Source organism: Nelusetta ayraudi, unplaced genomic scaffold (assembly GCF_046127955.1).
Source record: "Nelusetta ayraudi isolate G7.1 ecotype Tasmania unplaced genomic scaffold, CSIRO-AGI_Nayr_v1 ptg000002l, whole genome shotgun sequence".
NCBI classification, from domain to species: Eukaryota; Metazoa; Chordata; class Actinopteri; order Tetraodontiformes; family Monacanthidae; genus Nelusetta; species Nelusetta ayraudi.
In genome coordinates, this window is record NW_027466052.1 from 10,895,355 (window position 1) to 10,918,721 (window position 23,367).

The 23,367-nt window shown below is 49.1% G+C and overlaps 2 protein-coding genes across 5 annotated transcripts; both read right to left on the reverse strand.

Moving 5' to 3' along the window:
- Positions 1-706: 706 nt before the first annotated feature.
- depdc7a (DEP domain containing 7, paralog a) lies at positions 707-11,273 on the reverse strand. 3 transcript variants are annotated; one of them, XM_076023668.1, is made up of 9 exons: positions 10,529-11,273; positions 4,889-5,383; positions 3,935-4,065; positions 3,593-3,788; positions 1,693-1,913; positions 1,463-1,605; positions 1,256-1,381; positions 1,051-1,129; positions 707-953 (listed from the first exon to the last, which is right to left on the reverse strand). In XM_076023668.1, the coding sequence occupies exons 1-9, from the start codon at positions 10,576-10,578 to the stop codon at positions 730-732; spliced, it is 1,665 nt and encodes a 554-aa protein (XP_075879783.1). In that variant the 5' UTR covers positions 10,579-11,273; the 3' UTR covers positions 707-729. The 3 variants fall into 3 exon arrangements, with proteins under 3 accessions (XP_075879783.1, XP_075879791.1, XP_075879778.1); XM_076023676.1 differs by lacking the exon at positions 10,529-11,273 and adding an exon at positions 8,703-8,848; XM_076023663.1 differs by lacking the exon at positions 10,529-11,273 and adding an exon at positions 6,286-6,565.
- A 742-nt stretch (positions 11,274-12,015) lies between these two features.
- Positions 12,016-23,266, reverse strand: qser1 (glutamine and serine rich 1). Of its 2 annotated transcripts, none has more exons than XM_076023585.1 (13): positions 22,850-23,266; positions 20,312-20,415; positions 20,029-20,166; positions 16,638-19,931; positions 16,061-16,368; positions 15,605-15,721; positions 15,337-15,470; positions 15,058-15,239; positions 14,834-14,971; positions 14,586-14,683; positions 14,144-14,290; positions 13,842-13,937; positions 12,016-13,330 (listed from the first exon to the last, which is right to left on the reverse strand). In XM_076023585.1, exons 1-13 carry the CDS (start codon positions 22,957-22,959, stop codon positions 13,190-13,192), a joined length of 5,007 nt encoding a protein of 1,668 aa, XP_075879700.1. In that variant the 5' UTR covers positions 22,960-23,266; the 3' UTR covers positions 12,016-13,189. The 2 variants fall into 2 exon arrangements, with proteins under 2 accessions (XP_075879700.1, XP_075879696.1); XM_076023581.1 differs by having other exon boundaries at positions 13,842-13,940.
- Positions 23,267-23,367: the final 101 nt, after the last annotated feature.

Consider the following 23,367-nt stretch of genomic DNA (forward strand, 5'->3'; position numbering starts at 1 on the left):
ACTTAGACATACCAGATGTCGTTTGTTTCAATAAATTATGCACATTTTATGTCTGCACCGTTAAAAAAAAAAAAAATGCAACTGAGTCGTTGTTGTCATTGTTGCAAACAAGATTCTTGAGGTTGAGCCTCGCCTCGGAATGCTTTGTTAGCCAGAAGGTCGCAGCCATTTTAACTGACTGGAAAACAGACTCCAACAGACGCCCTGTAGATGTCGCTAAAATGTGGTTATTTCCTAAAGTCGAAACAGCTGCTTTGCTGCTTTGTTACAACACAAAATAGCCAGCGGGCTGACGCTCGCAGAGGCCTCGCCAAACCAAAAAGTTTCCGCTCTCCGCATCACTCAGCCTCATATCACACGAACAAATGCATTTTAATGAGCAACACTGCCCCGCTGCAAACGCACCCATGAATCAATCCATTGAGGAGCCATGTGCAAAGCGGCCTCCTGCGAGACGCAGCGCTGCAGGAAGCGAAAAACCTCGCAAGAAAATTCTTTTTTTGGTCGTCCTTGGAAAGTAACAGTCTCGTATTAAACCAACTTGGTTCACATCAAGTGTCCTGCACCAACGAAAAAGTCAATAAGCCCTCATGAATTGCGGCTTAGTAAAAATTCACATTCTTGTTCAGTAGTCTCAACACAGGCCACTTACTTATTCTCATCACCCATCCCCACCACATCCCGACATCTGCTTCTTTTTTAAAAGAAAATGACACGGACTAATAAATATCACTGTAGCAACATGTTGATGGTCGACAATCTGTTTCCAAAGTACTGAACAAAAATCTCTGGGTGGCCTTTATAGAACTGCTCCAGGAGCCTCCTCTTCTCCTTGGCGGCCAGCTTGGGGCTCTCGTGGATTGTGCGCAGCAAAGACCAAAGTTCCTCCTTGGTGCATTTTTGTGCGTTTTCTGAGTAGGCCTTTGCAGTCACCCTCGTGCAGTACGCTGAGCCTGCGCAAAGACAAAAGACAGGAGAGTTGCCCCGGTACCGTAAGAGGAACTGCGGCCAAAGCGAAAGCCACATGGAGGGAAAGGAGAATCGGCAAACCTGTTGTCACGTTTGGATCGTTCCCTTTCATGATACTCATTATTCTGTCGCTGACCAACTTGTGCAATGAAACGGGAATCTGTTTGGGGAAAATAGGAACAAAGAACGGATGGTCCACATTTTCTCTGAGCAGGTTTGAAACTGGTTGTGTTGCTTTCAAAAACAGTCTTCTGTTATAGAGCTGCCGTTTCATGGGGCCACTCACTTTGAACAGGTCACAGTGGTTGTCCACCATGAACAGAACCATCAGGTCCACCTTCCCCTTGGAGAGTCTCCTGCTGTAGACGATGGCGCTGGAGAAAGACCTCTTCACCGCCATCCTGTTCTCCGTCTGGAAGGGAATCCGACGGCCATTAGCGGCGACGACAAAAAGAGCGAAAAGACCAAACAAAGCCAAACGAGCCGCGCTCACCTCCTTGTGCAGCTTGACCTCCTGAACCCTGGCCGCGATGGCCATGAATCGGAGCAGCCTGCGGAGCTCCTCCCTGCTGCGGGAGTCCTGCAGCTTCAGGCCGAGCTGCAGGGTCTCCAGAGCCTGCCCTTGCTTCCCGTTGACTGACAACAGAGAAGAGAGGATGAGGATGAGGATCGGCACGCGGCCACGGTCGGCGGGGCGGCGGGGGGGCCGACGGAGCAGCTTACCCAGCAGCTCCGAGATGCCCGAGTGGATGTCGAAGACGTGGTTGCTGAAGAGCGGCGGCTGCTGCGCGTTTCCGTAGTGCTTGGCCAGAACTTCGTAGAGGAGCCTCTTGCACTGAGGGAGGTCGTCGGCGCACCCGGCCAGACCTCGGCTCACCTCCACCACCAGCTCGTCGGGCAGGAACTCCAGGCAGTCCACGGCTCCCGACATCCACTCGTCAGCCCTGGAAGGAGCAGGAGACGGCGTTTGAAACGCAGCCGGCCAACCGGTCGGTCACGCTGAAGCAGCTCGGAGAGGAAGCTCTTAGAGAAGGTCAGCTGGAGTCCTGACCTCCGGCAGGTGTTTCAGTGGTTTAGTGGTGAAGGGAAAAGGGGCTAAAAAAGGACATTAACCCTACAAACCATGCGTATCATATCTTCCATGTGACAGTCTGAGAGATCTGTCGATTCAACATGAGTACAGTGGGGTATAAAAGAGTAGTAGATATACCGCTAGATTTCTACATATATAAAATAAGCACGTTCTGTATTACGAGAGTGCACTATTTACTACGTGTTTTATAACGCAGTTGGTGTGTTAAAATGTGCGTATCAGACTTGCAACTGCAGGCAGGCAACGTCCTTGCTCCCTGAATAGTCTTGTTACATTTTGCCATGTAATCGACAGTATGCCTTCAACAATACAGACACATATTTCGTCACATGACTTCATTAATCTCGTTAATGGTTTTTACTTTTCTTGGCTGTTGAAGTTGAAATTTTTGTGAGCAAATACAAATGTGACACAAAGACATATAAACATAATGATATATAATAATAAATATATAATCTTCTAGCTATTTGTCCGTCTGGTTTTACAGGATTAAAGTAAAGCATAAATTTGATCTTGATTAACTCCAAGCTACAACAAAATACTACGACTAAAGCGAGTAAAGAGTAAAGCATAAATAAGTCATGGAATGTAGTCATGGAAAAAGCTATAAACAGCAAAATGCGCTCTCATAAAAAAAAAAGACAGCTCTAAAATGATTTGTTTGTCAGTGCTGTCACTTGGCCACAGACGCAACAACTGCAATCAATCTAGTTCTAGGAATTCAAATTTCCTCGTAAAAAATGTTGTCTGAAGTTACTTCAAGTGCAAATATTCCCTGCTGCTGAATCTTTCACACTACATTGTAAACACAACCTGAGCTTTGCTGTGACGCCGGTGGAGGAAACTCAATATATATGTCGGTGAGGCAGCACGTGCAGCGTTTGTAAATAAAATATGCAGGTCAAGCGTCAGTCACTGTCACCATTGTTTAATGCTGAACATTTTTTTGTTTTTATCCAAAATTTCTCTGAGTTTGTAATTTTTTTTTTATTACATTTTTATATATCTATATATTTCGTATATACTACCAGTCAAAAGTGTTTTTTATGTTTTATGAAATGTATATAAATATATTTTGAATAAATTTTATGAAATAATTTGTATATATTTTATTCTTTAAGCTGCTGCTGGTACCAGAAACCCAGGACTAACTCGGACAAAAATCTTCCAAGTTTAAGTTTAAAATGTGAGAAAAAAAAATCTTATCAGGTAAATTAAAGTCAAGGAACACATCTAAATATTCATCCATATTCTTGCTCCTGCACTCAGGGTTACGGAGGTCTGCTGGAGCCTGTCTCACTATACAACCATTCCCACCCACAGATAGTTTAGAGGTCCCAATTTGCTTCACATGTATGTTTTTGGACTGTGGGAGGAAGCTGGAAAACCCACACAGACACAAGAAGAACATGCAAACTCCACACAGAAAAGTCCCAGGCCCGGGATCGAACCCGCAACCTTCTTGCTGCAAGTCTGCAGCACTGCACCGCTCTGTCGCTCGTGTCTAAACAGTGGCTGTGTAAGACTCACTGTGCTTCACTGAAGGCTTTCAGGACCTCGCGGTCCAGGTAGCTCGACGTGTACATCAGGTTCTGCTCGCTGTCCCTGCCCAGGGGGGGAGGCCGGAACGCATCGCCCGCGCCCACCAGCAGGTTCTCCAGTAGGGGGAGCTCTATCAGCTGCAGTAGCCTGAGCACAGCCTGCTGGTGCCACACCTCGCTCAAAACTGCGAAAGACAAAGAAACGAGGTCAAAAGGCACGAGAGTGACGCAAGTGGTGAATGCTTCTTTAACAAAAGACACGAAAAGAAAAAAACTGCAGCTCTGTTTTCACGTAATTGTCCTGTGTCTCAGTAGGCGGAGGCAGACTCACGTTCCTGCGAGAGGCCCAGGTTCATCATCTGAGGGGTGACGCTGGAGCTCAGGTTGAGGTTTCCCAGCACGTCCTCCACAGATTTGTCCGTCTGTCCCGGCGAGTGGGCGGCGCAGCCGAGCACCTCTCGTCTGAAGAGCCCGGCGGTGAGAGCAATCAGAGTCGTTAGGGCCGGAGGCTCTTTTGAGTTTTCCATCATTTCAAGTCAAACTGAAAACGAGTGGCCAATTTTACAGCGCTAAATGATATCTGACGCAACACGTCTGTCATTATTCCCCCCTTGGAAAAAGATTAAAACTATCCCCCCGCCCCCGGCTGCTGCGAACAACAAGAGGCTGGTTTGAAGCGTGACACACGTGGTTGTCGTGAGTCATCTTCCGCCCGCTGGGGTCGCGTGTCACCCAGACCTTCGCTGTCTCAAAATAAAGAAAGACGCTGAGGGGACACATTCAATATTGTTCCCACAACACAAGTCAGACTGGGGTTTGTGTGCAAGACTGGTTTCCTGACTGACTTTTCCTCGCACGCCAAAGATGCAGAAGCACGAGAGAATTGCACTGATCGTATAAGCCTTCTTCCCAGCTACGATGACAAAGCAAGCAGTACCTGGCTTGAATCTAACTCGCATGCAACAACATGAGAAAGATGCTATGATGACATTCAAACGTGTCTTTTTTTTTTCTTCAAGTCATATCATCCACTTGGTTGCGCTGCTTCCATTGTTGTACATTACGGGCAGAGTTTTCAGCATTTACCAATGTAAAAAACGATAAATCGAGGCAAATATTACACACGGGACTTTTAAAGTGGCTCACACAGGGAGATCCCTCAGTGGGACGCGGTGGCTCTTGAAAAAGTCTCGGGGTCGAGCCGGAATTGCGGATTAGCTCTCGGTGGGGGAGAACAAAGCGAATCTCACAGGTGATGCGAACGCGTTGTGACACGGCTCCGTACCTGTCATGTGACGGGCCGAAGCCGTTCTTGGTCCTGCTGGCGCCGGGCGAGTCGTAGCCGTTCTCGATGGTGGCGGCGGCGGTGGTGGTGGTGGTGGTGGTGGCGGAGCGAGAGTTGGCGCCGTTGAGCGACGCTACAGGGGATTTAGACGACGGGCTCAGGAACCTGTACAGGCTGAAGCTGCTGTCCTCGAACTTGGCTTGCTTCTTCTCCTTGCCGAACACCTTGACGCCCACCGGCTCAAACACCCTGGACTCCATCAGGGCCTGGCAGAGGCGCACCGCCTTGTAGCGGGGCACCGCCTCGTCCCCGAAGAAGCGGCTGAGGGCGAGATGGGCCAGCACCACGTTCACGGCCTCGGAGCCCAGGAAGCAGTCCTGGTACGACTTGAGGTTGTGGCGTCGGTGCTTCACCTCCACGTGAGTCTGGAGGTTGGAGATGATGCTGCCCCAGATGTAGGTGGCTCGGAAAGGCTTCCCAGCCATCCTCCTGGTCCTGGAGGAGAGGATGAGAGGATGAGCCAAGAGGAGAGTGAGAGGGAGGGGTGAGAGCGGCAACGAGAGAAAGACAGAGAAGAAACATTCAATAAACATCTAATGATACAATATTTCAGCTTCTTGGATTTAATGGCTGCATGTTTTTTCTTCAACCAATGCTGATAATTACCTCATAATTTGCACTGAACAGAACAACAAAAGAAACCTACTAGCTTTTTCCACAATGAATTCTTTTTTTTTTTTTTAGCACGGCTGAGGTGTAGCGAACAGTAAACAAACTCTTCATACTCTACAGATCTGAAGAAAACCAAAGTAACCAAAAAACAACTACACGTGTTTATTTTATTTTTTTCACAAAATGATTTTTAAATTACCATTTATATTTGGGTCCATTTACACATATGCGTGTATATGTATATATATATATATATATACAGTATAAATATACAAGATATACAAGTACATGTATATACACATCACTATGATATTCATAGATGAGCTCCTATCAGTTGATCATTTACTGCAGAACCACCCTGTTCTCTGAATACCAGCTGCTTTACTTGTTCAGCCCAGATGACTTTTTTGGGAAATGAAGGGAATCACTGGCACATTATCAACTGATGTGAAGACTGGCCAACAGCCAGCAGAGGCACACGTGCACAGACTGAAAGAATTTATTACTATCCCATTAATCGACGGGAAATGAAGTAATAACATCAGGAATAAAGTTCCCAAGTTTCCCTTGTTGAAAGCATCTCAGGCGATGATGCAATACTGCTGTTTAAACATTATTGCAAATCTGACTGGGTTTTATATTCAGGCCTGGTCCTCGTTAAAGAAAGAAGAGTTGTGATTAAATGTCAATGTTCTTACGTATAAACATTACAAAACCAAACTCACAACACTCCAGTATTTTCCTCGCCACTGTCAGTTTTCCCCGAGCGCTTCGTTTTAAGGAGGCACACTCCCTTCTGAGCCCAGCAGTGCGAGTTCAACTCGCATGACATATGCGTCTCGCAGGGACCGAGGCCGAGCGACCGAGGCCGAGCCCACCGCCTTGCTGGAGGCTCGACTGCGTGCAAGATGTTTCACTCCGACTCAGTCAGCGAGTTATTAAATCCTCGTGATCAAACGGCCGCAGTCGGTCCACACACATGAAAAACAAACAGCGTCGTCTACAGCTGATCTCATGGCGTCACAGGAAAAAACACCAGCAGTGCCTCTTCTAGAGTCTAACTGCGTGTGTGTGTGTGTGTGTGTGTGCGTGCGTGTGTGTGTGTGTGTGTGTGTGTGTGCTCCAGCGTGAGACAGAGCAGCCAAGACAAAAGAAACAGGACGGGCCATGTGGTGAGACATTCGGTTTAGTGGCTTTCATCTAACTGCAGGGCGAGCGACATTTGATGCCAGCTTGAGCAAATGTGAGAGAGAGGATCCTGAGGCCAGGGGTCCCAGTCCCTGTTGTGATCATAGATCACCGCCGACAGTGGTCACTGGTCTCTGATCCATTTGCAAGACTTCACACCGGCGGTAGAGGGCAGACAAATGCTCCCTGTTCCTTTAAGAGGGAGAAACAAAACGTGCAAATGGCCCCAAGCTGACGGATTCCCTGAGATCTGCCTGATTAATGACTGGCGTCAGCGTCAAACACCCCCCCCCGGGAAGCAGGTGTGGCTGATCTGCTTTCTGGCACGAACAAGAGCAAACTTTAGCACTTTAGAGTTTGTTGTCATTTTACAAAATAAAGTCAAGAACAAGTCAAGTCAAGCGCAACATTAAATGTTCTAGAACAGGCATAGGCAAACTACGGCCTGGGCGCCATATCCATAAACTTTTTAATCCGGCCCGCCAAAATTAAAGAAATTATTTTAATAGCAAACAAGCAATAAAATAGATGTATTTCATCCGTGTGTTTTAAGAGCAATTACAGAAAAAAGCAAAATACTGCGGAGCTTCAAAGACATATTTTGTTGCAACTTTGCTTTTGTTAATTTTCAATAGACATTAAAACGTGGTCTACATATCCCAGTCACCAAAACACTCCATCCATCTGCTGCTGCTCCGGCCCCCTATGTCAAATTTTAGAACCCAGTGTGGCCCACCAGTAAAAAAGTTTGCCCACCCCTGCTCTAGAATGTATAGTGAATACAGCTCCTTGATTTAGCGGGGAGGGAGGGGGGAGGAGGTAGTGACCATCTGGAGGATCCCATCAGGAGTCCCTGGATTACCACAACAGACTTTTAATCCGGATCTCATCACCATCCATTCCCATGGACGCTTGTTTAAAAAGGCAGGAAGGCAGGGAGGGGAGACAGACAGAGTTGTGTGTGTGTGTGTGTGGGGGGGGGGGCGGGGGGGGGGGGGTGAGCCGAGGGGTCGCAGTCATGCGGTGGCGCTCTGTCACGTCGTGTTGTTTGCGCCTGGCTGAGGTCAGAGCGCAGTTTTTTTTTTTGTTTTGTTTTGTTTTTTTGCACATGCGACAGCAGTGAGACATGACGGGGCGACGCGCGTGACCTGCGCCTGCAGCGAGGGGCAACGGCGCGCCGTCCGTGTGTTTGCACACACCGGTGCAGGTAAATAAGCGCAAAGGGAGCGTTGGCGCGCGCACCAGGGGGGGATGGAAGCGGCTATTCCCCGATGAGCTGCACCAAGTGGCATTGCTTTGCTTGTTTGTTTTGCTTTTTAAGGGGGTGGCTCCTGCACCAATCACAACGAGGGAGCCCCGTGCAAAACAAATAAATAAACAAACAAACAAACAAACAAACAAACAAACAAACAAACAAACAAACAAAAAAGTAAAACGCCCGCACCAGGGGAGCAGCAGGTGGCCGAGAAAGCCCGTGGCACGGAGCCTCATTCGTGCATGGCACGCTAAAGACAAGTGAGATTAAGCGATCAAGCCCTCAGGACGCACCGTGTCAATAGTAAACACGCCGATCCGTGGCCCGCATGTACGGGTTTAGCCTTCATTTCCTGCGCGCCCGTCTCACCTGTTTCTACCGCAAACAGCGGCTGCTGAGTCCGCACAGTGAGCGCAAGAGAGATACATACATACGGATGCTTAAGTAGGTGCGTTGGGTCATAATTAGGCTACAGACACGATTAAATAAAAAAAAAAATACAGATGAAATAGCACCAAGCACACCCGGTCCGTGCCGGTATATGTGGCTCGTTGTAATTACACATTTACAAAAACAATATAGCAGCAACGGGCAAAGTTAATAGCATCTGTATTAAGTCAACGGAACCGAATGAGTCAGAAGCGCAGTGATTAGAGACAGAGCGACCCGAGGCGGTCCGCACATTCCCGAGGCTCCTACCTGGTGTCGCCTGGCCTCAACGCGAACTTCCTCAGGTGAGAGTGAGCGCAGCCATGCACGCCGAGCTCAGTCTCGACTTTATCCGTCTGTCGCGCCTCGCCGGCAACTCCAGAAAAACCGAAACTGTCCCCGCCCACCGCGATGCCTTATTCATGACCCAATCACCGCCCGCCCGGAACCCAAGGCGATAACGAGCGTCTCTTCGAAAGGATTTCTTGGGGCAAAAGCTCCCTTTGAAGTAAAACTGGAATACGAGGCAGCATTTCTGAATATCTGACATCAGCTAGAAATTCTAGCCATCATTTGAACATTTAGCACATTTTCACAACAGATTTTCCCTTCACATATAGCTTAGTTTTCTCTCTTACATTTACATTTAGCATTTTCATTTAGACTAAAAATAGTCTATATGTGTTTTTGTGTAGTTGAACTTTTACACTCGGCACCCACTACAGCAGGAGAGTAATCGACCCCCGACTCCTCCTCACCCCATTTGCACTATCTCCCCCATCTCCCGCTAATCACGTGAGGCCCCCAGTCAGCTGTAATGCAATCAAGACTTTGCACACATGTCAAGTTCCTCATCACGCCTCGGCATTATATGCCAAGTCAAGTCAAGCCAAGTCAAGTCAGCGGGGGAATGTAACGCGGTTCGATCAAGAGCTGCGGGCCTTTCACCTGCACCGGGGACGAGAGTGGGGATGGTTCGAACGAAAGATTCTAGGAAAGCCTCTTCACCTGTCAATCATCAGGGCGAGGGATCATCAGTTTGCTCAGATGCATTATTTTCACACAACCAAGGTTATTATTGTCATCAGCCAAATGAACATAAAACACCTGAGCTGCAGTGGGGACAGGTTTCTCACACACACACACACACACACACTCCTCAGAGTCAATGATCTCCGAAGGTGGAACGTGACAGTGGAAGGGAGGTAAGCGGACACCGCAGCAACACACACCGAGACTGAGCGAGTGAGCGAGACACAAAAGTAATCAAACCGGTTTGTTTACTCTCCTCTCCACCTCTTTTGTGTGAGGAAAAATCTCATCTATGGTCCTGAGTGAGCCGATGACGCGGTGCACTCGTAAACATGGGGTGGGGGGTGGGGGGTGTTTTCAGTCGCCAGGCCGAGATGTGGCTTTGTGCGGTCGAGTCGTTCAGCGGGACAATGTGATCATTCAGTGGCCTGGGGCTGTGGATGTGATTTGGGATGTGATTTGGTGGGCCATCCACCCCCCCTATCCATCCATCCATCCATCCCCCCCCCCCAATCCATCCATCCATCCATTCATTTCTTCCTTATTCATCAGGATGACACAGAGAAGCCGACTGACGTTCCTGAAGTCTGGTGCTGATCCGTGACCTTTGCTGCCCTTTTTTTTTTTCTTTTTTTTTTGCCGAAAAAGCTTCCAAATGCACTTCCTTTTTTGGGCCGTGAGAGGCTTTTACACCTTTTTCCCCCCCTCAGATATGCAATGCTTGCATCATGACTAATAAAACATTCATATCAGACGGCTGGAATTATAAGTGGATGCCGTTCCCTGGTGTGCAAACACTGAAACACCTTTAAGCAGGGATGGCAGTGACTTTTTGTTGAATGGAGGATTCAGCCGGTCTCAAATCCCACAGTCAAACCATCAATAAAACAGCGCAGTTGTTCCATCAGTGATTAGAGGTTGCTCTTCAGTAAAAGCCACTAAAACCACAACTGAAGAGATTTTTTTTTTTAAACTATTATTATATGATTCACGGTCGTAAGCAGCAGCCAGTCACATCAAAGACGGTGACAATAAGACCGGGCTTTGTGCGTCTACGTACTCACCGTGTCTCGTCCCTGTTGTTGATCGGTTTCTTTGTTCTCGCGGCCTTCATGTCCAAACACAGGACTCGTCTTCCCAGGGAGCTGAACGCCTGAAGGTGAAACTACAGGTCCAGGTTGCCGGCCTGCAGTCTAGGTCAGGCTGACGAGACAAGCCGGAAGGCAGGGAGACGGAAAAACAGACTGAATTCGGGTAAGTTAGAGTTCTTCTTCTTCTTTCTTTTTTTTTTTGGACTATTTCCTCATCATGTTACCGGACAGACAAGTTGGTTGACAGATATCGAAAGGAATTCCCCAAGGAGGTGGAATGAGGAGAGGTGGCTATTGAATGATTGGCAACATTTGCAGAACAGTACTAAAATGCGAAACAACAGAGTGAAAGACAGCAAAGGAAAAAGTTTTCAGGGAGGAGGGAAATAATCCCGAATTTCTGTCATGATCAGAATGTGTGTCTGATGGTAAAGCACGACAACAATTGGATGAAGGCAAACAGTGAAGCAGTTCTAGGTTGATAGAGCAGTCGGGTCTGCGTCTGTCCAAAGGTTGACTTTAAACAAGTGCAGGAATGTGCCTGACAACAGCCTTTGATCACAGGCTGCTTAGAAAGTTTAGCAGTGTGCAATTTAATCGTTAATTCGTGAACCATTAAAAATTCCACTCGTGCAAAAGCGAAACCATGAATGAAATAGCACGAGAAACTGAATCAATACACTGAAAATGTTTTTGCAAAGTGGACCAGTTTCTATTCTGCACATAAACACACAATTATCCCCGCACCTTCACACAGATTGGTTGAGTTCACACCAGTCACAGGAAGTGAAAGAAAGAAAGAAAGATTTTTGGGGGGTCAAGTCGACCGAGTGTGAACGCGCGCCCTACAAGCACTGCGCTGGCTTTTCGCGCACTTAGCTGCTCGTCCGATCCAGTTGTTTTTTATTGTGACATTATTGCGCAATCTGATCCAACAACACGTGTCCGCCAGAGTCGCACGGCCCTTCCGACGCTGTCACGCTGCCTTCAGGGTCCTCCCGCCTCCCCGCCGCGCATTAAAAATTCATGTCCTTTCTTTTCATCTGGAGAGCAGACACTTGGTACGATTCCCTTCCACTCGCCGTCCGCGCTGGAATCCCAAACGCCCGCCTGGCTGGGCGTCCTGCTCGGCTCCGAAAAGGACAGAGGACAGTGGTGCCTTTCTGCAGGCACAGAGACACTTTTGTCTGGGGGAGGTGCAGGAGGAGGGGAGTGAGGGGGAGGTCGCCAGTCATTTTTTGCATTGTGGTTCGGGACAATTAGATTTTATTCAACAGGCTCCGAGACCCCCTCGGACAACGCTAAGTCAGCCGCCTCCTGCGCAGTGAATAGTTGGGTCATGAGAGCATGGTGGGCGAGCATCTTGGCACGTCTGAAGCTGTGCACCACCACCAGCAGCAGCAGACACATCAACGCAGGCCTCGGATCGCCTTGGTCACCGACGACAAAACTCTCAGACCGAAGACATGCAGCACTTTATTTACAAACTGCATCTGTAAAGAACAAGTGTTGTAGATGGCAAAAAAACTGGTCGTTGACTTATAAAGACTTTTAGGAAAACTACAGTATTCCCCCCCGAAGACCGTAATGAACAAGAGCACAGAAATATTTACTTTTGTCAATAAATCAATAAAAATACCTCTTATTCAGTCATAAGACGCCGCCCGTTGCGTGTCGAGGGGGTACAGAGACGACTTCAGCTTATTTTCTCTTCTTACCTTTAGATAAGTCAAGGTAATGATAACTGGCAGACAGACCGGCGTGACGGCCCTACCGGGGTCACGCCGGACTTGCGTCTGCCACAAAAGTGTCGCTTGAGGCCAAGGAGCTCGAGAGCAACGCGGACGCCGCGCAGCAACTTGCGTCCTCTTTGCGAGAGTTGCTGCCCTCTCGTGACTACCAACGCCTTTATACAAAATGTACATTATATTTCAGTTGGTTCTCCGATGCAAAAGGGTTTACAAACAGTATAGAACTACAGATATATATCTTATATATATATATATATATATTTATATATAGGGAGATTTTTTTTTTTTTTTTTTTTTTTTTTTTTTTACAATAAATCAGTATTTCTGTGTATGAGACTATTTATTAGATGATGGACATTAAAGCTTGTCCTAAACATATTTTTGCTTTCTTTTAATGTGCTGTGCCCTACACCCTACGCTGATTGCTTTCTATCTAGTGCATAACTCGCTGCTCATGATCTGTCGTTCAACTACAAAAATAAAAACAATTTATATATATATATATATATATAAAAAAAAAAAACTATGAAAAACGCCCACAAAGTGTGAGATTGTACCTATAAAACCTACAAAGAGTTGGCGTCCTATAAAGAGGAGGTCTTCTAAATCACGCCCTCCCTGAAAGTCTCTTCCCCTCCTCCCCCACTCTTAATCAATTCCCTCCTTCGCCACCAGTGTCCTGCTCTTCGGCCTCCGAGCCTCCTCCAGGAGGTCCCTGATTAAAATCTTCCCTCGGCCGATCCGGGGGAAACTCGCCCTCTCCGTTCGTTCTCTGCCGCCGCTCCGAGCTGGTGGCATTCCGGCTCCGGTTGGTGTTCAACTCTGTTCCTCTTTTGTTTTCGTTTTTTTCTTCCTCTCCTTTCAAACCAAAGCTGAGGCTGAATCATCCGCAGGCCTGCTGCACTTGATTGATTAGCTCTCCGAAGCGATCAAACAGTCCCTCCACCCAGGCTCCGTTCTCCAGACACTTCTGCACCGTCTCCTCCTGGCCCAGTTCTCCGGTCTGCACTCGCAGAGACGCAATCTGGAGGGCAAACGACCAGAAGGGAACTTGTGATGAGGTGCAGAGTTGTGGAGGAATAAAAAGAAATAAATGAGCAAAAACAAACTGTGAAAGGAACTGTTTACTCAATGTTGAGTTTCACCCTTTACAACTCACACAATGCAAGTTTATTATATATTTACATGCTATTGGAGTTGAAATAGCATAAAAACAGCTGATGTCTGCGACTCCAGAAAAACAGCCACTTTTTCCGTACGCTTGGATGACACCATACATGAAGTATGCCGCTTGTTTATCCTCTGTTGTTTCTTCTTATGTTCGTACTTGGCCACAGAGGCTTTCCACTGGGTGGAATTCTTTATCTTGACGAGAGTGTTGCGTGGATTACGCTATAAAAACCAGAGCCTCCACTCAAATGATGGCCAGCGGTAAGTGGGTGAAAGGGCAACGCTGAGTAAACTGTCCCTTTCGGTAAACCTCCTTTTAAAAGGAGCATCCATTCCGACTCAGCGGCGATTGAACACAGTCTTACCTCGTCCTTACACATGAGGTACGTGTGATACTTGTAATGCTGCAGGGAGTGATACAGTGAGAACCACTGAGTTCTCTGCTGGTCCACTGTGTACTCCTGCTGAGAGAGGAAACAAAGGAGAAGAACATGATTTCTACAAGTTCACACTGCGGTCCGTTAACAAGGAACAGGACAGACAGAAAGCACAGGATAATAAATAATTCAGTGCGACGGTGGAAAAAAAAAAAAAATAATCGTGAAACACCGCCCTCTCCTGGAAATAAGCTGGTAATACAGCAGAGCGCAGACAGATCTTGTCTGACCTGTGGTGCTTTGTGAGGCGTCTTGCAGGGCTTCATGGTTTTCTTGTTGTAGGCCTTCCCACTGAGGCGCACCTTGAAGGCTGGTGTCTCTCCATCCTTCTTCAGCTCGGTCACCACCGAGATCTCAGGGAAGTTGTCGAGGGCCGTCTGGACACAAGATGGAGACAATGAGGACAGTAGCCTTGATACAAAAAAAATAAAATACAACTTTTTGGAAGGAAGGGAAACAGGGAAACTGTTAAAGGTGATGAGTTATTATTTAACAACAGAAAACAATAAGCCCATGTCCACGCTGCCCTTTAATCCACATGCAAAAGCAGATATTTGGGTTTCTTGTTTTGTTTTTTACTGAAAATACAGAATTTGTGTTGTGGATCCTTGACTTGCTTTTAACAACATTTCCTGGAATGGAATTGGGATTGGAAAACGGAGACACACCCACCTTTAAGACCTGACCTATGTGCAGTTTGTGCAACAACCGTTTCCTGTTGTCCGTGATCAGCCCATCCACTCTTTTCATATGAGGCAGCAACAGCTCATCTGAAAACAAGACGTGTCGGCACGTCACACTCAGTTCCAGTCTCCTGCTCAGGCAGCTCTCGTCTTCAAATGTTACCATTCAGTTCTCCACACGGTGACCTCGTCAGTCGACGGTCGACGTCACAACAGAGAGCGTTGGGGGAAACTCACCGTTGGACCTCTCGAGGGCCGTCATCACGTCCTCGTCTAAAGCGATGCTGATTAAAAGCTCCACGAAGCTCCTGAATGTCTCCTTCATGGTCCTGGTGTTGAGCAACCGGGAGGCAAAAGGCACCGGGGGGTTTAGGTCTGCGAATGTGTGTGAGAGACGCAATCATGTTAGGAGGAGACTTCAACAACGGGCCGAGAAGCGGAAAGTCAAAGCGCTTCCTCACCATCTTCTTCTCCGCCTTCTTCCGCAGAAGATTCAGAGGCGGCAAACTCCTCTTTCCATTTCTTCCTCTTTTTCGGCGGCGGCTCTGCTTTGGGCTTGGACTGTTTTGGTCGAGGCTTTTGGCTCTGAGAGGCCGAGGAAGGCGCGGCCGTCAAGCCCAGCAACGTTTTCATCTGAACGCTCCTGCGCGGGCAGAACAACGGCAGAGCGCTGAAGACGTGCGTTTGACATTTCGGGACGATGACGAAACAAAACGAAAGGCATAAACGGTCTCGAGTACCTGAGAGAGTTCATTGGTTTGCAGCGCGGCTTCCGACTGCACACTCGCACGTACTCCCTTTTGTTTACCGTGTCCAAGAACTTCACATACACCCTCTGGTACATGGACTTGGCGTCGCCGAAATACCCGAGATACTACGAAGGAGAAACAACATCATGAGTCATGAAGAAAAAACACTGATGACATAACGTGTGTGTGGGAGGGGTGTGTGTGTGTGTGTGTGTGTGTGTGTGTGTGTGTGTGTGTGTGTGTATCTGCTTTCACTTACGCTGTTGGTGGCAGAGAAGACTCTCTTTCCATCCCTCAGTTCCGGCACAAATTTCTGCAGGAGAGCCTTCTGGACTTTCCAGATAGCTGGAGGTTCGCTGCCTGCTTTCATTGTCACCTGGCAGACGAAACCACACAAACACGACAGGTCTCAGAACAGTCACAGGTAAGATGACAATTGAAAAAAAATATTAAAATAAAAACAAAAAATTAGTTTCTTTTCTGTTTAGTAATACAAAGCATACTAGAGCAAATGAGCTGTTACACCACCTTTCATAAAAAGCATATTGAGAGTTATTCAACGTGTTTTTCTCTTACATCTACTTTGCTCATATATTTGATGTCTTCAGTATCTATCTGCAGTGTAGAAAGTTGTAAAGATAAAAAAAAATATTGCATGACAAGGTGTGTCCAAACTTTTGACTGGTAGTTTATGTCAACTTTAGAGCCTTTGTACCTTGAGAATTTCAATGTCCTCGTTCCTGACCACAAACTCGTCCCTCTCCCGGTACATTCCCTCGCCGCCGCTGTCCGACAGCTCCTCGTCCGTCAGCCCCTCCATGGCCACGCTGGGCAGCTGCACGGCCAGCTGGTCGGGCGGGGTCTCTTTGGTCTCTTTTGGTCTCTCGGGGAGCGCGTTCAGTGCAGGGACGGCGCCTGTCGCCTGTACAGGTGCTAAGACCTGCAGCAGGCAGGCCTTGGTGACAGTGCATGGAATGGTGGGAACTTGGTTGGGCTTCAGCGTGGAAGCAGGCACTTGGTTGTCTGAGGAAGGTTTGGAAACACAGGCGGGTTATTGAGGGCGCTGGGGTTAAATTAGAGCCAATCGCAGCTGTCATAGGGGGAAGGCAGGGCGACACCCTGGACAAGTTGCCAGTTCATCGCAGGGCCACATAGAGACATGACAGGCAACCATTCGCTCGCGCGCGTGACACACACACACACACACACACACACACACACACACACACACACACACACACACACACACACACACACACACACACACACTTTTCTTACAAAAGTGTCACTACCTGTCTTGGCTTTCCGGTCTGAAGACTCATCCAGGGCCGAGAGCGCCGAGCTGATGCTGTTGCGAAGGGCTTGGTTCTTCCCGGTGTTTTCCTCCTCGTCTGAGCTGAACGACGGCAGCGTCTCCAGGTTCTTCTGCAAGTCCTCCTCCAGACGTTTCTGCTGCGAGCTCACCGTGGAGAGAACCTGCTGCGGATGCTGCAGGGGCCCCAGCGGCTCGGCCAGGCTCTGCACTTTGGGGGGCAGAGTCGGCAAAGCGCACGGCGCCGGCCTGGACGAGGAGCAGGGCTTTTTCTGCCGGCTGAACGTCCTGGTGGGACTCGGCGAGTACTGCTGTTTGGGGCCGGACTTGATGAAGTCCAGGAAGGAGCCGATGAAGCCGGTTTTCACTTCCGGCTGCTTCTCCTCCACCTCTCGGATCTTCTGCCTGATCCTCTCCTGCTGGGGGCAGCCGTCGTACGAGCTCGGCGGCGGGGTGGGCGAGCTGGCGTCGCCGCCCTTGGCGTTCTGCCGCTTAGCCGCGCCGCAGCGCTTGGCCGCCTTGGCCTGCCGACCGTCCTCCTCGGGGCCTTTCGTCTGGGGTTTGGTGCGCGCCTTCTTTTTGGGGAAGTCGTCGTTGCCGCCTTGGCATTCGGCGAGGCCGTCCTCGGTCTTGACGCACTTTGCGTTCCCTTTGATTCTGCTCTGGAGATGCGACGGGTCGTAGGCCGCTCGCCCGGCCAGGCGGTACTCGTCCTCGGGGCTTCCTCCCCCGTTGCCGTGCGTCTCCAGCTCCGAGCCGTTGTTGCTGTGGTGGTGAACGGACTGACCCCGACAGTCTGCAGCCATATGGACTCCATTTAGTGTCATGGAGTGGGAGTTGGTGTTGCTCATGATCGGGTGCTGTGCTGGTGAGAAACTGGGCGACATGTGCCTGATGTCCACCGTCTGGAAGTGCGCTTTGGAATCGACCGGGCTCGCCATTATCGCCATCTCGGCCTCAGCCGTGGACGCGGCTTTCGCGAAATCCTGCGGGGTGACGCCGCAAGCGGCCACGGTGGCGGCCAGGATGTCGTCGACGTTGGACAGAATGCTCCTGTCGTCTGCCAGCAGCATGGAGTCCGGGAAGCAAATGGAGTTGAGAGAAAAGTGGTTCTTTGCATTTTCTGGCTGCTGATTCGCCGACTGGCTGTAAATATGATGCTTGGACGAATCGGGACACACCGAGTTCTGTTGGGAAACTATTGTCCCCTGCTGGTTCTGGGTGACGCCGACGCCGGGACCCAGCAGTTCTCTGTCCATGGTGAGATACTGGACGTGAACGGAGCCCAAGTCCTGGACCGGTTGGATCCCTTGCGCCGACGCCACCTTTGACGTGTTTTGACCCGGATGAACGAGGGGCTGCTGGACCAGAATCATCTGATTGTGGTCCAGAAGAACCTGAGCACTCGGCACGGTGATGAACTGGGTGTTGACTGACGAGGCCTGGCTGCGTGGCTGACCGTGACTCTGGTGGTCGTGTTGATGCGGCTCCGTGGATTTGAGCTGGAGAGGGAGCTCGGGGCTGAGCGGCGCTGAAGTATTGGAGTTGGCCATGTCGGCGGCGGCGGCGTCCTGACCGTTGGTGCTGCCCAGGTGGAAGGGCTGCTGGCCGATGGGAACCATCCTATCGCCCTTGAACTGTTGCGCGTTTTCGTGAGCCAGTCCCATGAAGGGCTCGTCGGAGCGGGAATTGCTGCGGATGACGCTCGGAGCTTTGTGCTGCTCGTCCGCTTTGGAGACGACGAAAATGACGTTGTTGTGAGCCGACATGCTGTTGCCGTCGGCGGCCGAGACGTGCTTCTGAGCGTCCATCTCCTGCAGAGGGAGCTCTTCGAGTTTCTGTTTGCCGTACGGCTTCACGTTGTTCTGCAAGGCCTGCGTGGCCGACGTGTAGGTGGGCAGCGGCGCGGACAAGACGTACTTGTGCTGCTGAGTCTGCAGCTGGGACAGCGCGTCGTGGGGTTTGCCTCCGACCGAGGCCTGCGTCGGTGCGTAATTCTGTGCTGTGGGCTGACTGTGCACGCACGTGGTCGGGTAGGAAGAGCCGAGGGACTGGCTGAGAGGCTGCCCGACCGCCGTGTAGCTGTGGTGCTGCGACACCGAAGCCGGCCCCTCTGACTGAGATGTAAAAGACACATTCGAAGGACCCTGAGGGTGGGATACGGTATACGTTTCTGAGAGAGTCCCCTGACACAAGCCCTGCACCTGAGCTCTGTACTGGAGCTCCTGCTCGTGGCTCAGTCCCGCGCTTGAGGAGTAAAGAGTCTGCGTTACCGCCGCCACGTTGTCAGGCTGGCTGGAGAGGCCGGGCATCGCCTTGTAGAGGGGGGGCAGCCTATCCGTAGTGGCACGGGAGGTCACCGACTGGGTGCACGGCGTAATGTAACTTTGAGAGATGCTACTGGTCATGAGGCTGGACAGCTGGGCCGGCTGCTGATTGGCAATCACTGAATTCTGCTTCGCTCCCGCTGAAGGGTAACGCTCCGGAGATCGGCTGTGGCCCTCTTCGGCCGCCGCAGGCAGGGGAGCGAGCTCGGCCGGACATGCTTTCGCATCCGGCAACGAAGAAGGGGGGCAACCTTGAGCCGCCGAGTCTGTTTTGGGTTGCGGAGCATGACAGGCCCCTTGGGAGGAACCGGCGGCCCCTGCGGAAGAGCCGCAGGACGCTGTGGCTTGACGGGATGGGTCCTGGTGGTAGGACACATCCACCTCACCGCCGGAGCTGAAGTATCCGTGCAAGGGTTGCTCTGAACTCGGCAACTGCTCCGAGGCGGCGATGCTCGCGGAAGGCCTCTGGTGGTGTTTGATCACACTACATTCTCGCTGGAGAGCTCTTTCGATGGAGCCTGAAAAGACCGTGGCACCGTAAGGTTGCGTGGCGCCGTGAGCGGCAGGCAGGGTGGAGGTGGGTGGCAGAAGGCTGAACTGGGGCTGCAGGAGGTGGGGAGCCGACTCCTGGGCCGAGCGGTAAGTGGAAGACTGTACAGGCAGAGCTGCGCCCAGAGTCGGGGCGGCAAGGTGGTTGAAGGCTAGCGCGGTGGGAAGCACGGCTTGGCTTGGCTTGATGTGGAGCAGGGGATCGTGGTGGGAGAACAGGCCGTTGGTTGAAGTGCTGAAGGCGGGGTCCGGGAGAGCCAAGGACGGGTTGGTGGCATAACTCCTGGAAGGGTAGGCACCGGTGTGCTGGTAGGAAGACAGAGTTGACGGAGAGGGGAAGGTGGCCGTTGATGACAGGGCACCGGTCACGTACAGCTCCGTGCTGGAGGAATTAGTACCTGCGGTGCACAGAGTGTAAGAAGACGTGGAAAAATGAAGGCACCTCTTTGAGCTGATCAAGTAGAGAAAAGTGACAGTGAGTGGATGCGGTCGTACCTGCAGGCCACGATGGAGGTCTGAAGGGGGGAAGTAGTGGGGCACTAACAGGGCCAGCCTGAAGGCTTCTAGACTCCATGGCTGAGAGGAAGCTCATGATTGAGTTCTCGGAGGTACTACTGCTCGACTCAAGTGCCGCTGACAGGCCGAGATTGACAAAACCACAGAGAAAAGGAAAAAGTGACAAAAAAGGTCACCAACAACGTACATTATGAATAGAACCAAGAATGTGATAATGTTAATATACAGAAGTGTGGATGCATTGATAATGATATAAGCTCACCTGCAGCTGAGGCAAGCTGAGATGTAGTGTACGTGGGAAGCTGCTGGGTGGTTGTGTAGCTTTGTCTCTGGATGAGCTCTGAATCAAGGTGTGCAGCACCATAACTGCAACAAACATGACAGTGAGAGTGAGCTCATCATCAACAACCAGCAGCCAGTCGCGCACCAAAATGACACAATTAAGCAACTCTGTTTTCCAATAGAACTGCCCGATAACTTGCAAACGATCCATCCACACAAACTGGACAGGACGGTGATGGTCTAACAAACTTAAACAAGATATAATTCATCTGGTTCAAGTTTTCCTCTATTACATGGAACCCACAAACTATGTTCAGACAGTTTCATCAGCGTCATCAGTCTCAGTTTAGACTTGCGATAATCCATTAACCCAAGCTAGTGAAGTAGTAAAAATGATCAACAATCTGTATTAGTATTTAAAAAAGGTTGCAAGTGGCCTTGCTGTAACTGGTTTCTGAAACAAAAAAATATAACATGGAAAACAGGATGGAAAGAGACAACATGGGAATGTTTGCAGAGGATAATACATTTGTAAATGTCCAAATACAAGGAACATGTTTGCGCGTTATTAAAATAACATATTTACACATGGATCACATTAATGAATGCAAGTGGCCTAGAGCTTGGTGTCACTTCACTTCGTCAGAATTAGAATACTTTTGAATTAATAAACATTTCCCATCTTTTGAATGGTTGGTTAGTTATTGTGGAAATAAAATCTCTCTCTCTATATACTATATACAAAAGAATCCTTTTCATTTTTGAGAGGTCCCATGACAGTATCACCCAAAACTGGATGATGGAAAACATTTTCAATATCTGAGACGTGACTTGATTCTCTCAGAGAGAATATGTACAAAACAAAAGAAAAACACAGAGGTAATCAGATGCAGCAAGCCTAATCAAATGTGCTCCCTTTGAGCCAGAAAATAAACATCTGTGGAAGAACAGAGTTGAGGAGTCATCCGCCCCATTTTCTGCTTCCCTTAAACAGACTGACACGCAAACACAAGTCATTTCTCCAATATACTTTGCTCTCAACCAGAAAACCCTGCTGGAAAACTGGAAAATGCACTAGATGCAAATATTGAAAACACATTCACCCCTACACAGTGCAAAATAGTACGATCTGTGTTTTAATTGGTTAAACCAATTGGTCAAAAGATCTGGCTCAAGTCAAACAGGCACATGTTAAAGATCCATTTTGCTGACCTAAAAGCCAATCTTGCAAATCAGAGATGGTGAGAAATCTAACGTCGATTAGTAAACATCCCATTGCTTTGTAAGATTTAATTGATTACAGTTATTTAAGTAGGTCAGACCAGATATCAGGACTGCATGGTAGTATGTTTCCAATGGGTTATGTGTTATTGTTTTTTCAAATTTCTTAGAAAAAATTCTTCTAATTTGGACTTTTGGACAAACCTGTAATTTAAAGCATAATACGTTTTCTTTAGATACATGTAGTAGCCATATAGTAGACCACGGTTTGTTTGTTTCCTTGCAAATCCAACTGTATTGTTTTTATTTTGGCTATTGTTATTTCTGTACATTTGACAGCCACAGTCCGCTGGATCATCCACATGGTTGGATGGGAATGAAAACAAAGCAGCAAAGTGTCTGTGCCACAGGTGGAAGAAGGCCCAAAGACTGCCTAAGGATGTTGTCACCAACTTGACAGGTTTGTGTGTACCCCTTGTGACATCACAGGGGGCACGTTTTCATCAGTACTGACTCTCTGAAATAAGCGAAAGAACAAAATGACTCGTCATCATAAGAAGTTCAATGAGAGAGTGGAGTCGAACTCTTCGGTTAAACAAAGTGAAGTTTGCAAAATATAAGACCTTTACGTTCGCAGGCAAGATTTTAAACGTTCAACCGCCCGCAACAACGATCTGCTAGATAAGCAGCCGAACGAAACTCTGTTGTTTTCCTATTTCATCGGCTGGCAAAGTAGTTTTTAAAACACTGGCAGGTTCTTCGGGCAGCATTACCGCCTTTGCGTGTTTCTTAAACTCTCACGTTAGATCACTCAATGTGCACTCGAGCGTGCTTCGACGAGCCGTCGATAGGTTAACAGCACCAAGAGCACTTTTTTTTGGAACCAACACGACTGACAGGACTAGCATCGGTGGCTAAAGTGAAGTTAGTTGCACAGCTTTGTTTTGAGTTCGGCGAGCACCTGTGGAACGAGAAGACGTGGCGATAAAAACGGCAGTTTCGGCTACAAGGGTGTTCAAACTGCTGGAAACGACAACTGTTGGTAGTTTGCACTTAGCCTAGCGAGGCAACAGTGAGTATACGAAGTGCTAGCGAAAGTTAGCAAGGCAACAAGCCACCATAGAACCAGCGGCAAGTTAAAGACCCAACAACTGCGGGTGATTTCTGGGGTATTTCCTAATTCTTTTACGTATCGCACACGTCAAACAAGAACCAGAGGACTTTGCTCGGAGACAAAATCCGGGGCCTCCATCACCGAAATTTCCTCAAGAAGGTGCCCACTCCTTCATCTTTTTACCTCGGCTTGACACTAGCAGCGCTGCGGTCATAGGCCCACGAAGCTACGGTCTGTGCTGGTGGAGCCAGCGCGTCCGCAAAGCTGGAGGTCGGATAGTTCCCGTCCATCATCCGGTGAAGGATTCGCTTCCCCGACGGAGCTTCGTAGAGCAGCGGGCACACATCATAGCAGCCAGGGGTCCGACCCTCCGACTCAGGCAGGCGGTCCCGTCACAGCAACAAAGTCGGCACAGCAGCCGCGAAGCCGTGCTATATCCCGGATAAATCCAGAGACTTTCCCCCCCGTGGGTACTTTTGTTATTTGTAATTTTATTTTTTTGTTATCTTCCGTCACGCAGAGCCGTGCCGACTCTGCATGGTTTCACGTACCCATGTTAGTTTATTTCCCAGGATGCACTGCAAACTGGGCTGGAAGTTTTGTAGTTTTCCTTCCTTCCTTCCACCAGAAACTTTCAGCATTCCCTCCACCTGCACGTTTCTGTCGACCATTTTTAAGGTCGACTGGCTCAAGACTAAACT